The 16,890-nt window shown below is 34.6% G+C and overlaps 1 protein-coding gene across 1 annotated transcript in view; it reads right to left on the bottom strand.

The window, feature by feature from the left end:
- Positions 1 to 868: 868 nt before the first annotated feature.
- The window catches only part of ABCE1 (ATP binding cassette subfamily E member 1), a 32,259-nt gene continuing 16,237 nt past the window's right edge, over positions 869 to 16,890 (bottom strand). The window contains exons 10-18 of the mRNA XM_060654063.3: positions 12,929 to 13,050; positions 10,029 to 10,250; positions 8,985 to 9,044; positions 8,832 to 8,890; positions 6,322 to 6,432; positions 6,095 to 6,237; positions 5,844 to 5,966; positions 4,330 to 4,441; positions 869 to 3,026 (exon numbers count right to left, since the gene is read on the bottom strand). Of these exons, the coding sequence (XP_060510046.1) occupies positions 2,979 to 3,026; positions 4,330 to 4,441; positions 5,844 to 5,966; positions 6,095 to 6,237; positions 6,322 to 6,432; positions 8,832 to 8,890; positions 8,985 to 9,044; positions 10,029 to 10,250; positions 12,929 to 13,050 (1,000 nt within the window). The 3' untranslated portion in view covers positions 869 to 2,978. The remainder of the gene's footprint in view (positions 3,027 to 4,329; positions 4,442 to 5,843; positions 5,967 to 6,094; positions 6,238 to 6,321; positions 6,433 to 8,831; positions 8,891 to 8,984; positions 9,045 to 10,028; positions 10,251 to 12,928; positions 13,051 to 16,890) is intronic.

Raw genomic sequence — 16,890 nt, 5'->3', positions numbered from 1 at the left:
CTAGCTGTAAGAGAGACTAGGAAAATGAAGAAGGACTTGTCATGATTGTCTTTGCTCATTTATAACCCACTGTCCGGTGCTGGGTACATACTACCCTATGAAATTGCAAGGAAGGAGGTGCTGGTGAGTACAAGGTTGGGAAGGAAAAAGTTTAGCGCACTAAACCTTGGGATTTTCACAGATAAAATACCACAACATCAATTCATTAATCAAAAAGCAAGGAAACAATCCCATCAAGAGTAAGAGGTAGCAGAAACAGTTAAGTGGACAGGATCTAGGTGGTTCAAAAATACTGAAAGACGACACAATAAAAACTAAAAGCTGTTGAAGAACTGCTATCTTGGTAATTCTAGCGGCTGCCTTAACTGGTATTTGCTTTATCTCCTCAATCCCTAACGAGCACGTAAAAACCTGTAATGAAGGCAATGAGAATCCACTAAACCTGCCTGTATTCATCCTTTCCTCTCATTTCTTCATGCCCATGCTGATTTCTGTCTCACCTGACATTTATTCTGCTTCACATTAGATTATCATTTGTCATTGTAGATGTTACTTTTTCTGGGAGCTACCTCCTTCACTTAGCCCTGACTCTCCAACCCAGAATGGTTTCTCTTCTGAACCAGAGTGTGCATTCGCCAAACACTGGGTTGTGAGCTTGACATAAATGTATCTAAATGGATATGGATGAAATTATAAACTGAGTTGTTTATCTCTGGCCACGATGTAAAAGGCAAACTACATGCCAGATGTCAAACTATGCAATTATAAGCAAGTGATTCGGGACTGGGCTTCGAGATGCTATGGTCTAGTATCAGGTAAACCTAAATTGCATAAATACACTGCTTTTGTTAATACTGCTGTACACTGATTGAACATAATACAGATTCTCTCTTTATTGAAGGTTTAAAAACTTAAGATCTCTAAACAGTTGATACATACAGTATATGAAGTTCAAAAGGTAATGGCCATATGTGTATATCCCCTTTCCTTTGCCTGTTCTTTAGCCAAGTTCTCATTCCCCAAAGGCTTACTGTCTTGAGTATCCTTTTGGTATTTTAATATTTTATATATTTTCAATAAATGGTGTATTTATGAACTGTTGCACCATTTAGAGATATTTTCCAATCAGGACATAGCAATCTTTCCAAATTTAATAGCTAACATCTGCATTGGTAGTGTATTCGAGTTGGTTTTTATAGAAAAACTTTTGTGTTAGCAACTGTAAGATCTTTTCTATTGCTATATAAAAGTTTAACATCTAAATCTGTATTTTAAAAATTTCATTTACACAAACAGTATTACAGTTAATACATATTCTGTCGTCAGCAATACATAGAAAGAACTGTGCTTATCAACAAGTGTTTTCTTTAGGACAGAATACGGAATCAGTAAGTAAAAACAGCTTTTGTCTTATTTTATTCAATATACTTGAAATAATCATTCACAAATTTAACCTATCCTTAAAAATAGGCACTACTTATTTTAGTATAATCCCATTTATGTACAAAACAAACCCTTTACATATTCACACTTAGCTAAGTGCACAGAAAAAGCATAAAAGGATATATATTATTAAATGCAAACACTGGTAACCTCTGGGAGGGTAATGTGAGGAGAGGACATTTTATTAACATGTATTTCAGTAGGTTTGAATTTTTCACAACAAACATGTATTTATGGATTACTCAAATTTTTAAAAGGCCTAAAGGGGACCAGTTAAATCACATTCTCTATTCATTGTCTGCATGTTAATTAACGCTTCTATGGTTTTAAGGAGCTCTAAAAGTTTGTTCAGTAATTTCTAATTTTCCTATTTTACCTGCCCCATTAATTCATTTCAGTAAACTCTTTTCCTCACTTGTAGTATAAGTTCCAGTTCAGTGCACTAGAAGTGTAATTGAGAGTGGTTTCATACCACATCCCACTGTTCAAACTCAGGAACTTGAGATGCAGTAAGTTTTTAGAGCTCTTGCTACATACTATCCAAAACTCCAAAGTCAAACAGATGTAGATAATGTCCTCTAGATCCAAACATGGAGATGAGTATATTTGGTACCAAGATATATTTTACAATGCTATCTGGGGACTCGTTTGCATTAATGTCGCCTGTAATGTTGTCCTTGGCTGCCCATCAGAAACCTGTGGAAGTTTAAAATTACACAGATGCTTAGGCATCAACTCTAAATATTTTGAAGGAAGCAAATATTCTTCCAAATGCTTTTCCTAAATTTTGATCAATGATTACATAAATGTCTAAAGAATGACATTACTTGGGAAAATTATAGAATCTTATGGAATGCTGAAACTGAGTAATTCAGAGGAAAGTTAGGATTTTTTTCTGGCAGATGGGGGTGGTGTGTGGAAATGATTTTTGATACTAAAACACACCGAAAACAATGTAAACAATGCTAAGTTGGGAACATGGCCATTTTCCAACAGTGGGGTTTTGTAGTAATTTTACTTTGAAAGTCTAAACACACTGATAACATAGTGCAAAGACTGAAAACAAGTAACAAATATAATCCTGATGTTTATCAAATTTCATTAGTGGAGTCTTCGGCTTTTAAAATAAGGGCAGCTTCATTATACTGGCATATTTGGCAAACTAGAAGTATGGAAAGCTTTTTCAAGATTTTTAAAAGGGGGCAACACTGATCAGCATTTGGTACACGAATATGATAACACCTACTGAAATCTTCCCATACATCATGAAAACTTGGGAGGTAATTTGTATAGCTTGAAATGTCTTCATTTTAGAATGTTATATACAAAAAGGGCCTTATCAAGAACAGAAAAGTGGCATTTTCTGTGTTCGTACTAATTTACAACACAACTGGCTTTTGATGTTACATTAAGTAAATTATAGCTCAAGTTCCAGAGTATGTGGGGCATTAAAAACCTGATTCAAGTTTTATATGACAAAAATCCCAATAAATGTTTCTTTTAAGAAATGGCTTCTCAACATTCTCAGATTCGGTCTAGTCATCCAAGAAAAAGTAGTTTCCACTCTTCTTTTGTTCTACGTCCTAAAAAAAGAAACAGAAGCAACAAAAATCAACACCATTCTCCTATACGTAGGGGTAGTCTTTCACCCAGTCTTGTTTAGCAGCGTTTACAAGTGTCTATACAACCTCCTCTGCACGCACTGTCTGCTTCTGGACATTTGTGGGTCCACTAAATCAAAGGCAGGATTACTACTACTGCTAATCATCCCTACAACCAGAACACTTCCCTTGGTCCATCCTCAAGCAAAGCCTCTTCATAGAACATGCCTTACGTATGCATGTAAAATTCTGCTTTATAAAATACTATTTCCAGCTGAACTCTTGAATTCCACTTTTATCATTCTGACTTTAAACTCCCAGTCCAAAAGGTAACATTGTCTAGTTTGAGAACTGCCTATTACACAAAACTCATATAGAACTATTTTTTTCCCAGTTCAGTTTACAGACTGGCTTAAAACTGTAATTGTAATTTCCTTATCTTGGCTACAGAGTAAGATAAATCATACACAAACAAAATACACAGTGAAGCCTAAAGGCATCAAGACACTGTTAGCTCTTTAAGAATACAGAATGTATATGTTGGCTTTGTCTCTGCTTTCCAAGAGGTCATACACTTTAGTGGAAAAGCTAGAGTACAAATATGAAAATAATAAAATCTAGTAAATGGTAGTATTAAAAACAAGGGCTAGAGGGCCATGAAGCATAAGCAGCATTTTAAGCAGGCACTGCAGGAGGTATTTAAAAACACAGAAATGCTTTTTTAGAGGTCATTTGCTTTTTTTCCCCAAGTGACCAAGAAATTATCTTCTAAAAAAAAAACATATTTCATAGTCTACATCAACTATAAAGAGCATAATCAATTATTTTATGTACACCAATGAAAAACGCTGCCAATTAAACTGACAAAATGTTTTTCCATTGTGTAGAATTTTATGCTCATTGAAGACGTTTGCTCAGATTCTTAAAATATTTTAATCAGGTGTTGCTCTCGTGCTCTTGAAAAATAGATAAGAGAAACCGGTCATTTGTAAAAACTCTGTATCAACAGTGAATTAGTGTAATCTTTCTGAAGACGTTAAAAAGGCAAGTAAACTCAACACAGACAGTACAACAGTGGGTACAACTCGAGATAACAGGTCTGAGTCCATGTAGCAATAGCAACTATATCAGAATTACTGCCTACCAGACTATTAGATGAGAAAAATATGAATCAGAATTAATGAAATGGCAAAATTTTTTCATGAAAGTCTTCCAATTTGAAACATGCCTTTCAATGATTTATAGTGAGAAATTAGCCACGATTTAAGATAGTTTTTCTACATACCTTAATTGAATTGAGTTTGTTTATTCTTGGCCTATAGTTGTTTGGATCTCTTCTGAATGTAATTTCAAGCTGAGACAAAAACTTATTCATGCCAGCCAAAAGAGTTTGAGGACTAGAGGAAAAATAAGATCAACTGTGATTAAAATTCATCCCACCAAAGTTAACTACTTTTTGGGATTGAAGAGTATTCATATTAAGCATCACTGTTTTAATTCCTTAATCATATCTGGATAATAGTATATAATTATAGCATATTATAAGTTAATTCTATGTTCAGAAGTGTCTTTCCTTGGAGTACTTAGTTTGGCTATAATATTTTGTGCAAAACAGACCCAGTTTGACCTGTGTTTCTCATCTGGAAAAAGAAACATTTAAGATGGACGTTACTACTATAGAAAAACAAAAGATCATTAATTAGGAGATTACAGAATTTCAAATCTGACATTTATAGGAGATAAGAGAATTTAACAGAAAAGGTAAAGTTCACATCAGAAATTTGGCACTGGAGGGAGTATGTACAGCACAATAGATTTTACTTGTACCTCCTTATTCCATTTCTATGCATCATTCACCTTTTTTTACCCAAATTAGTTCTTAAATCACACTAAATTGCATCATACTTGTGAAACACTTTAATAAGCATTTTTTGTAAATACAGATGATGGTTATTTAAATAAGCTTTACAGAGTCTATGAAACTGCCCTGTCAAAGAAATATGGAATTCCCAATTGATGAACAAATTAAAATGAAAAGAAATTCTGGGAAGAAGCTCAGTAAAGTACTTTTATTTTTTGGATGAATTATTCAAATAGCAACTCCTTTCCTCCCTAAAATCAGAGAACATAATGGAATCACACGAAATTGCTCTTTTTATAGGTAAAAAATGGCTGAATGTCAGTAATTTCATACGGTTCAACTTAAGAGGGTTTTAGCACTAAGACATTCCTCATAAACTGATTTCAATGTGAGACTTCTCTAAATTACAAGAGCTCTAAATCAGGACAATAAGGAAAAATTAAAGGAAAAAAAAGGAGAAAAGGTAAAATCATTTTGACCCTGCTATAGATCAATACCAGATATTTGGGGTCCACTGTGAGCATTACCACTAGCAGTGTAAGTTGGGCAAATCATATAACCTTGTTTCCTTAACTGCTGTATGCAAAAACATCTATAGTTTTCAGGGAATTACTTGCAAAATCAAAATCCTAGTATGTTTTGAAAATCCAAATAATGAAGCAGACAAAAGTTAACTTTCAAGAAAAGCTGAGCAGCCCAGAGCTCTGCATGCTTATTCCCTAGGGTCAGGAGTTCTAAACTATATAGTCTGACCACTTCTATCCAGTATTCAATATGAATAATCCTGGGAGTCACAGAATCATTCTTAGAATTTCTGGCTACTTCTTTAAAAATTAAAATGGTATGATTAATGTTTATAAGCTTCTTGGAAAATTCTGAATAATACTTTTCTAACAGAACTTATAACTAGGCTTGAATATTTCAGAAAACAGTTGTACCTGTTTGCGACTGTGTTCTTAGATGGAATACCATCAAAGACGATGACTCGATCTGCTAGATAGGTGGCCATAATGAAGTCGTGTTCCACAACAAAGGCTGTCTTCTTAGCATGGAGTATGAAACTAAAATACATGATTTTGAACATGTTTCCAGTTTTACATGATCAAATATTCAAATGTGTATTAAGTAAGCACCGTTGTATGCCAGTGCACATTAACTAAAAGTAATACTCTTAGTGGCAGGACATTACCGTTTGACAACTCGAGCTGCCATCAATCTTTGCTCAGAATCCAAATATGCAGATGGTTCATCAATTAAATAGACATCAGCCGGTTTGCCCAAACAAAGAGCTAAAGCTACTCGCTGCAGTTCACCACCAGATAACGTCTGCACCTATTTGGAGAAAAAAAGTTTAGCAAACCACGCAGAGACACCCAAAGCTTAAAATAATAACATAACAAAAATCAAAATACATACTTCTTGATCGATGATGTTTTCAATTTGCAGAGGCTTCATCACATCAGTCACAAACTGTGGATGAGTGTACGCATCTCTTATTTTTTCATGTAGTAACTGTCGAACACTTCCCTGTTTTTAGTGAAAAAAGTATTGGAATTTTCAGTACAGAACTCCTCTATGTATCTTCACCAAGTTAAGCTCCAGAGCAAAAGTATATCAATTTACTACCCACAGATATGATAGTATTATGCTTCTCCATCGTCTATGGCGTGTCCTAAAATTATTAGAAACCCATCATGTCCAACAAGTAAAAACAATCTTAAAATCTAAGAGTAGTAAACAATGACTGTTTCAAGAAAGAAATCATTTGATAGGGCGTGTGGGTGTCCCAGTCAGGTAAACGTCTGACTCTTGGTTTTCGGCTCAGGTTATGATCTCACGGTTCGAGGGTTTCAGCCCTGTGGTCAGGCTCCGTGCTGTTAAGCAGGCTGTTAGCACGGAGCCTGCTTGGGATTCTCTGTCTCCCTTTGCCTCTCCCCTGCTTGCTCTTGATCTTTAAATAAATAAATAGTAAAAAAAAAAAAAAAAAAGAAAAAGTTTAGAAAGTTTAAGAAATCATTTGAGAATAGGAATAATGCTCAAGGTCAGTGTTGGTATCAAGTACCCTTAGGCAATCAGCAAGATAAGACAAAATGCATAATACAATAGGGATGATTTCTAAAAATGTCATGTGCTTGTTATTTAAGGAGAGGGCCGAGTCTGAGAACTTAAAAGCTAAGCTTACACAAAGTACCAACGATAAAAATTTTTTTAAGTATTTATTTTTGAGAGCGCGAGTGTGAGCAGGGGAGGGGCAGAGAAAAAGGGAGAGAGAATCCCAAGCAGGCTCTGTATTGTCAGTGTGGAGCCCAACGTGGGGCTCAAACTCACGAACCGTGAGACATGACCTGAGCCAAAATCAAGAGTTGGACTAAGCTACCCAGGTGACCCCAATGATAAAACTTTTAGTGTAAATCTAAGCAATCTCAAATAGGCCTAACAAAGTGAAGGCTGAGGTCCTGAGTGCAAATACCATAGTTAAGAAGTTCACTACAATACTTGCAGAACCAAAGGTTAACTTTGTTTTCAAGGTTCAGATTTTAAAATTTATCAGTATTTTTTTTTATGACCAAATAACATTCAATTTCATGGATATAGCACATTGTGTTTATCCATTTACAACTGACAGACATGGTGGTTGTTTTCCACTTTTTGGCTATTATGAATACATTTGTGTGCAAATTTTTGTGTTGAGATAGGTCTTCATTTCTCCTGGGTATGTATTTAGGAGTGGAAATGTTGGTTCATATGTAACTATGTTTAATCGTAAGAACAAAAAACAAACAAACAAACAAAAAAATCCTAAGAACTGCCAGGTGTTTTTTTTTTTTAAAGTGGCTCTACCATTTTACATTCCCATCAGCAATGTATGGTGTTCCAATTTCTCCACATCTTCACCAAAACTTGTTACTGTCTTTTTAAGTCATCCTAGTGGGTGTGCAATATCTCACTGTAGTTTTGATTTGCATTTCCCTAATGACTAATGGTACTGAGCATCTTTTCAGGTGCTTATTTGGCCATTTGAATATTTTCTTTGAAAAAATGTCTATTCAGGGGTGCCTGGGTGGCTCAGTTGGTTGACTTTTTTTTTTTTTTTTTTGAGAGAGAGAGGGACAGGAGGAGAGAGAGAGAGAGAGAGAGAGAGAGAGAGAATCTTAAGCATGTTCCATACTCAGTGCAGAGCTGACATGGGGCTCGATCCCACGACCCTGGGATAATGACTTGAGCTGAAATCAAGAGTTGGATGCTCAACCAACTGAGCCATCTGGGTGCCCCAAGCGTTTAACTCTTTTTTTTTTTTTTTTTAAATGTTTATTTACTTTTGAGACAGAGGGCGAGTGAGGGAGGGGCAGAGAGAGAGGGAGACACAGGATCCGAAACTGGCTCCAGGCTCTAAGCTGGAAGCACAGAACCTGATGCAGGGCTCGAACCCACGAAGCGTGAGATCATGACCTGAGCTGAAGTCGGACACTCATCCGACTGAGCCACCCAGGCGCCCCACCAAGCATCTGACTCTTGATCTCAGCTCAAGGATTGATCTCAGCTCAGGGATTGATCTCAGGATTGACTGCACTGGCTTCATGCTGGGCATGGAGCCTACTTTAAAAAAAAAAAGTCTATTCAAATCCTTTGTTTTTAAACTGAGTTGTAACAGTTCTTTATGTATATTCTGGATATGAGTCTGGATATGAGTATTATTAGATAAATGATTTGCAAATGTATTTGCCCATCTTGTAGGTGGCCTTTTATTTTCTTGCTAGTGTTATGTGGAAATGAATCAATGACTTATGTCTTAATTCTTTCTTTAGCCGCTTTCGGTAAAACACAGAAATTTGGAGAAGAATTTTGATACAGTGAAAGATTAAAGCTATAGGTGTGTGTGTGCATAAACTTTCCTTTAATAACCAAATAACAGAATAATAACTCACAGTTGATTTGGGACTGATTTTCTGTGGCTTATAACTGACATTGAGAACTGGTACTTCTCCTGCAAAATAATGCAAATAAAGACACTGAAAATTACCCATATCTTCAAAGTTTCCTATGTGAGAAAGAGTAAAAACACAACAATGCAACAGTACCTCCTTCATCAGGCTTAAGTCTTCCAGCAAGCATTCTGATAAATGTGGTTTTACCAGTACCTGCCAACACAATACATACAACAGACAGACTTGTAAGATGCTTCATGTTTACTTAAAGTAAAACATTATGTACACTACTGGATTTTAATTGAGAAATTAGTTTTAAAGGTATAAACTGACACTACTCAATTCTGAAGCCTAAACAAAAATACTTGAAACTTTCATGATATGCTTCTGAAGTATCATTCGAAACTAATTAGAGGAATATAGACTAATAAATCTTATTAGTAACCATTACAAGTTTTGGGCTACTTTTTAAAAGACTTTTTTAGCTTAAATACCAATACAACTTATTGTTAAGGAATGTAATATTGTTATGATTGATACCATGATGTGAAAGTCCATTTGCATAAAACGCAACCCGGTTCAAAATTCTTCCATTACCTAAAGACTGAAATACATGGCAAAATCGTCGCAGAAAACTTCTCTTCTATAGACTTATAAGCTCTAAGTATACAATTCAAATCTTTTTTTTTCAATCTTGAAAGCATTACCAGACATTTGGTACTCGAATTCAACTCATAGCCCTATTTATGACAGTAATCTAAAATTGAAAATTCAGGTAATAACAACTATTTACAAAGGTAGACTAGCCTGAATTTAAAATAATAAAAGCTCAAATGGAGGAATTCAAGAAAAAATCTTAAACTAGATTCCTTCTGAATTACATTATTTTATCCTTTCCTTCCTCATCTGTTTCTAAGATGAATAAATCCCCTAATAATTTATACACAGAAAAACTAGCTTGGAAAAGTATCTTATTTTCACTAAAAGTTATGGAACAAAATATATGAACTATAAACTTGATTGGATGGCAATGACATTAAATCATACAACGTTATAAAATGTGAACTACACTGAGAAATGTATGGATTCAGTCTAGCTCCCACTTACAACTGAGTCAAAATTTTTCATGGAGTAGCTGAAACGAAGTAACTGGATAAACAACAGACTTCCAAATATCACAAAATAAGGAAAACTTACCATTCTCCCCCAGCATCACCATGATTTCAGAATCTGTAAACTCTCCAGCTACAATTGCTAGCTCAAACTCTCCCATTTTCTTCTTCATTCCAGGATATTTATACATACACATCTTTTTAACTTCTTCTTCATTTGCTGTCTCAGCCACTTTAAAAACAAGTGATGCATCTCTGAATCTCAAGTTTTCTGTTGGAACGTAGCCATCCAAAAAAATGTTTATGCCTGTTGGAAAGTCATTGACAAAAGATTAGTGAAGGTCATTTAAAGACTAATCTTTTCCACAGCAAGAAATTATCATATAAAACCCAAAATCCTAGGCTCTCCTGGGAGCAATCGAAGCACAGATTTCAAATATCTGTGAATGTGTGGTAACATGCAGTGACAAAAGGGTGTCTTATGTATTTGATACAAGTTTAAAAAACTTAAGCATATATATACAAAGAATATCTTTTCACTAATGATGTGATTTTTATATAAGATTTTCTTCCCCATCAGGTTTTGTGCAAAAGAATATGGTGCCGTTTCTGTTTTTTTTTAAATCAAAACTTGTGATCTTTCTCAAAAAATGACAAGTAAAAAATGGGAGTATTTTCATAGACTGACATAAAATAATACAGTCTGGAGAATAATTTTTTAAATAAACAAGTTATGAATATGCATTTTCACATGAGATCTAGATACCATAAGCTGAAGTTCTAAAATATTGCATATTTTCAGATTAATTTTCCAGGTTTGCAACACATTTATAATAATGAACTTCATTTAACATTTTTTTGGCTTCACTGTACAAAAATATACACCATTATCTAAACATTTTTTAGTGACTGAAAGAAAACTAACATATTGTGCACGAGAATCCCTCCATATTAAAACTGTGATGATGTGCAATGGCAGACACAGAAATGAAAAAGTGGATTACATGGGAAAAATGCAAAGATCTATTTTCAGTGATTCCTACATTTAAGATAAAAGAAAGATAGTAGCTCAAGTCTGGAAGGTCTCGAAAGAAAGCTTGAGGATGTTATTCATCTCATCTGGAACTCAGAGCCCTATCTGGGAGACTACAGCCTCTGCCTAGAACACAGGTGTTCAATATTTGCTGAAAGTAAATTCATCCTGCCAAAACTAGTATTTTTTGATCTTAAAACTATTTAAAAATTATAAATGTGAGGTTAAAAAAATTAAAACCAAAAGTTAGAAAGGAACTTAGACTTGACGGAAACCTTAGTAGCCACTGATTCCAAATGCCTAATTTATCAGGTAAGGAAATGAAGACTCAGAAAATTGTGTGCAAAGAGACATTAAAAAACCAGCCTTTCCATTTCTACTGTAAAACTTGTCAATCTAAAACTGAGTCTAAGCTATAACTGTCTTTAGAGCTCAAAGAGAGCTTTTACATTATGTATGACATTAATTTCAGTATATTAAAAGAAAGCAGAAAGAAGGAAAGTTTATTAGAATTGTTTTAACAAACAAGGCACATTAAAAGCTTCAGCAGGAACCATTTCTTAAATGGAATAGCTTTTGGGGCACCTGGGTGGCTCAGTCAGTTAAGCATCCGACTCTTGGTTTTGGCTCAGGTCATGATCTCATGGTTTGTGAGATCGAGCCCGGCATCTGGCTCTGTACTGACAGTGCGGAGCCTGCTTGGGATTCTGTCTCTCCCTCTCTCTCTGCCCCTCCCTGGCTCGCTCTCTCTGAAAACAAAACAAACAACTTAAAAAAAAAAAAGGCATAGCTTTTAGACAAGGCATTTATAACTACAATTGTGAAGAGTGAATGCCAGGAACCTACCTCATTATCAATGCAATTCTGGACCTATTACAAGGTATAGAATAGATAATAAATACTTGCTAATTGAGGAGAATAAAAAATTAATAACTTTCTGATATCATCTCTTAAGACTATTGGAAAGAAAATTAAGCAATCTCACAAATTTTTTCCTGAACATATGCATCTGTTTATCTCAAAGGTACAAGCAGATAAGTACTTACGTATCTCAAAAATTATTTTTGAAGAGATTGTTTTAAAAAGGAGCCTGCCTAACCTAGGCATCTACATACAAGACTACATGAATAATTATTCTTATGAAATAGGGATTTTTTCAAACTATGAACTAGGTAGTCTTTTTGTCAGTTGAAGGCACAGCTGAAAAGATGAAATATAAAGAAAAGAGGAGAAAGAAATCAGTGGTAGGAAATGGCAAAGAAATTAAAAAGAAAAAGGCATACTAGGTGGAGAATGCACTGATATTTGTTTCAGGAGCCACTTAGTGGTAGGTTAGTTTTTAGTTTTGCCTAACTTGCTTAGGTGGAGAAGAGACACGGAAAAGAGACACCAGAGAGTCCCTCTTTCCTGACAGTAGAAGGAATAAATGAAAATAGGCTTACTAAGCTATTTTATTAGGCTTTTACTCATTAAACTATATGACACTATCTTGTTTTAATTTAATACACTTACTATCTTATTAGACTTCTAGACAGTCTTAAGTTCTACAAACTTAAGACACAGATTACAGAAAAATTTGAAAAATGGGAACAAGATGAGCACTAATTAAGAGTTTCACTACTGGTTTTGGCCTTTCAAAGATAAAGCTGAAGATGATAAATACTAGAAGTTGTAGAAGCCAAAATATAATAAAAACTTTTAAGATAGCAAACAGGTTTTGAAACTGATACAGCATTTCTACCCATTGCAATAGAAAATTCTCCAAAAAGGAAGTTTTGAATAACAAACAATGTATATAACCTTATATATACATTGTTGAGTGATTAACTTCCATTAAGACTGGAGTTTTGGATAAATATTAGAGCAACATGTAACTGCTGAATATCAACAATACATTTTCTAAGCATTAGAGTGAAATAATACAGCATTGTGGAAATAGTTTTTCAAGTTACCTTCTCTTACACTAAAAGGCATAGTGACAACACCGTAAGCACTTGGTACGCCATATAAACAGCAGATGAAGTCAGAGAGATAGTCTAATACACTTAGATCATGCTCCACCACAATGATATATCTGCAAGTCAATACAGATTTTTATTTTTAAATGTAACACAACATATAAAATAAAATTATATTTAATTACAATTTAAACTCTTACACAGAACAGTATAAATTCCAGGAAAACAGGTATGTTAAAAAATTTAAATGTAAAGACCATACTAAACCAAAGCCGTAAGACATTAAATAAGACTCTATCAGTCTTCCTATTTCAAATTGTTTTCCTAAACTAAAAAAAAAGTATGAAACAGTCTATGGAGACATGAAATAAGTGTGTTTTGCCAAAAAACCCCCACATTTTTAAATAAACTTTACAAAGACACAATTACAATAGATTTAAATCTGATGTAGCTTAAACTGTTTATTATGCTGTTCATCTTGCACGTTAATAAGCCCTTACAGTTGTCCTGTCCCATCTGTTAGCTGTGGTAGGGGAATACAGAGAATATGACAGAATGCTTAACCTGAGAACTTCCAAGTTAGCTGGGGAAGACAAGGAATAGACATGAAACATTACCACAAAAACCCGAAAAAACAAAAAAAAACTACACAGCCACGCATTTTCTCTAGATATAAAATCCAGTGAAGGCCAAGGAAATAGGTTAGTGTGTACTGGAGCACTCTGTAAGTGGGACAGTATCTGACATGACTTTTGAAGTGGTAAGAAAAAAGTATTGCTAGCATACAAACTATCAGGCAAAGAATGGTCATGACACTTTTATGCAGCACTTTATTCCTATTCAAGTTAGTTCAAAATGTTAAAAAAGCAATGTCCTACAGACACTTCAAATTCCAATTTATGTTTCCTGCACAAATAAAAATTCTCCATATTTATATTAATGCAATCATCATTCTCATAAGATAGGACTAACCTTATTCCTAATATACTGTTTAAATTGTCAAGTCTGTCAACTCTTTCTCAACGATGTCTTGTGCATTTATTTCATCCTTTTCTTTTTTCTAAATTCTAGTTCAGGCTCTCACATTTCTTTCAACATTTCTATAAACTTTTAACAAACCTCACTCTTTTCAGGTTCCCAGATATGGCTCTCAGTTGCAAATAAAACAAATTAATGTCCTAAGACTTTGTTTCAAAACTCTCCAAAACTTCAGCTATTATTTTTCCCCATGTACATATAAGGCACACTGAAAAATGGATCTTTCATTGTTTCCTGAATCCACTTTTCCACTTCTGTGTGTCTAAGAGTTATTCCTTCTCCTGAATGTTCTCCTGTCTAAATCCTCACCTGCTGAAATCTTACTCAATCCTTTAAGGTCCATCACAAATCCTACCTTCTGTAGGGTCCCCTTGATATTATGCAAATGAGCTTTCTTTCCCCAACTCTTGACCCCCTGTAACTCTGAACGGATATTTGGATTTTTATTTTTTATTATTTTTATTTATTTCTTATTTAGGACCTCGACAACTTGTCCCTAAATTGTGTGAAGTCAGACTATATAATACATTTTAGCACCTCTATGATTTTTAGTCTTGTGCTATGTACCAAAGAGATGTTTAATAAAGTTGTTGGGTAATGAAGAATTTTGGACTTATGCTAATTGGCAATGGGGCAAAATGGTTAGGTTCTTAAATAACATTGTCCAGTAAAACTTTCTATGGTTATGAAAATATTCTCTATGTACAGCATGTGGAATGTGGGTAGACTGATTGAAGGAATGAATTTTTAATTTCAATTAAAACAGTAACATGGCTAGAATGTATAGCACAGTTCTAGAATAAAGAGAACGGTAAGAAAAAACATCATTTCGGAAAGATTAATCTGTCAAGAAGAAAGAACCACTGGCTTTTTTTTAGGAAACTCCCATAGCAATCTAGGTATCAGAGAGTAAAAGGAATGAAAAAGAAAATGGGGGCATGTTTAATTATGAAAAGAAAATATTAAGAGCAAATGTTTACTACCACATTGGTAGTAAGAAGCATCAGTAAAAATGGCAAATCACCCAAGTGAGCCAGTACTCATCCTGCCTTGGTGTTTTTTTGGCAATGTTCCATTATCTGGACTGTCTACTTCTTACCATTAAAACCTTCTAGACACCATGTAAGGCAGCATAGTATTACCTAGTGGCTTTAAAAAAAATTTTTTTTTAAGTTTATTTAGAGAGAGAGAGAGAGCACAGAGCCCGTTGTGGGGCTTGAACCCACGAAACCGAAACCTGAGAGATCTGAGCTGAAACCAAGAGTCAGATGCTTAACCGACTGAGCCACACAGGCGCCCATCTAGTGGCTTTTAATTTGCTTTGAAAAGAAGGAAAAAAACCATGTCATACATTCTGCTATCCCTACTTTTAAATGGAGCTTATGAAGAAGTCCAAAATGTAAGAAAGAATTAAGTGAGCCAGCCACTCTATTTCCTAACGGTTTGGAAAGAAACAAATCTGTAGCATAATGAGAAATTTATGCTGTGAAACTCCTACAATTAATTTTGGATTACAGTTGGGTTTTTTTTGTTTTTGTTTTTTTTTTACACTTGGTTTTTAATTTAACTGAAGATGTTCTTAGAGGACAAATTCTAAAAAAATCTCATGCATTTAGCGTCCTTTCTCCAATCCATCCTCTATTTCTTGGTTTTGTTTTTTTTAAGGATAGGATAAGAAATCTTTTTATAGCATTACAGACTGAACACTGCCTTGACACATCACAGAATTTCAGAATCCAAAGAATGTGAAAATGTCTAAATAATTTTCTTTACTTTGTCAATCTAATTTGTTTTGACATGTTATCCACATTACAATTACAGTTACTGCCCTCTCAAAATAGAAGACTGTAATGATTTGCCTGAACATTTGTATATTAATGTCATCTGGTTGTAAATTACGTATCTCTTTAGTTCTTTTTATTATGGTTAGGACATTATTTGATATTTTAAAAAATTATGTGTGAAAGTAGGTATGAGCTATGACTTTCATAATAAATAAATATAAAAATATTTCATAAAAGGGCTAAGGTTGAAAACTACTGACTTGATTACTTGTATGTTCTTTTCTTTACCAGACTGATAAATCCTTGAATACCGGGACTGTATCTTATATTCTTATATTCCTCAAAGAGCCTATCATAATACCCAGGCCTATGTATGATGTGAAAATTATAGCTACTATTTGGCTCAATTTAGATTATTTCTTTATCACTGATTCTAAGTTTCAAAGTATGTATATGGATCATTTGCTCCTTGAATCTAGAGAGTCAAATTTTTCAATTCTGAAAAATTCTCAGACACGATCTTTTTCATGGCTTCATTTTTCAAACTCCTATTCAGATATATGTAAACAGTCCTTTTCATTCCATTCTCTAACCCTCCTTTCTGAACTCAATCTGAGTTCAATCTCATTCTCTGTTGTATTCTGGTAATTTGCACAGATCAACCTTTTAGGTTTCTAACACTCTTTTCTGTTATCTCTAACCTGTCTAATATATGCAGTGAGGTTTTTTTTTTTTTTTTATTTTTTTAAATGTTTACTCATTTTTGAGAGAAAGCACATGAGTGGGGGTAGAGACAGAGAGCAGGAGAGGCAGAGAGAGAGGGGTCAGAGAGGATCCAAAGTGGGCTCTGCACTGACAGCAGTGAGCCTGATGCAGGGCTCAAACTCACAAACCACAAGATCGTGACCTCAGTTGAAGTCCAATGCTCATATGACTGAGCCACCCAGGCGCCCCAGTGAGTTTTTGTTTTTTTTTTAAAGATTTTATTTTTGGGGCACCTGGGTGGCTCAGTGAGTTGAGCGTCTGACTTTGGCTCAGTTTACAATCTCACCATTTGTGGGTTTGAGCCCCGCATTGGGCTCTGCTGACAGCTCAGAGCCTGGAGCCTGCCTTGGAATCTCTCTTTCTCTCAAA

This window comes from Panthera onca, chromosome B1 (genome assembly GCF_046562875.1).
Source record: "Panthera onca isolate mPanOnc1 chromosome B1, mPanOnc1 haplotype 2, whole genome shotgun sequence".
NCBI lineage: Eukaryota > Metazoa > Chordata > Mammalia > Carnivora > Felidae > Panthera > Panthera onca.
This window is presented reverse-complemented; position numbering and strand designations above follow the sequence as displayed.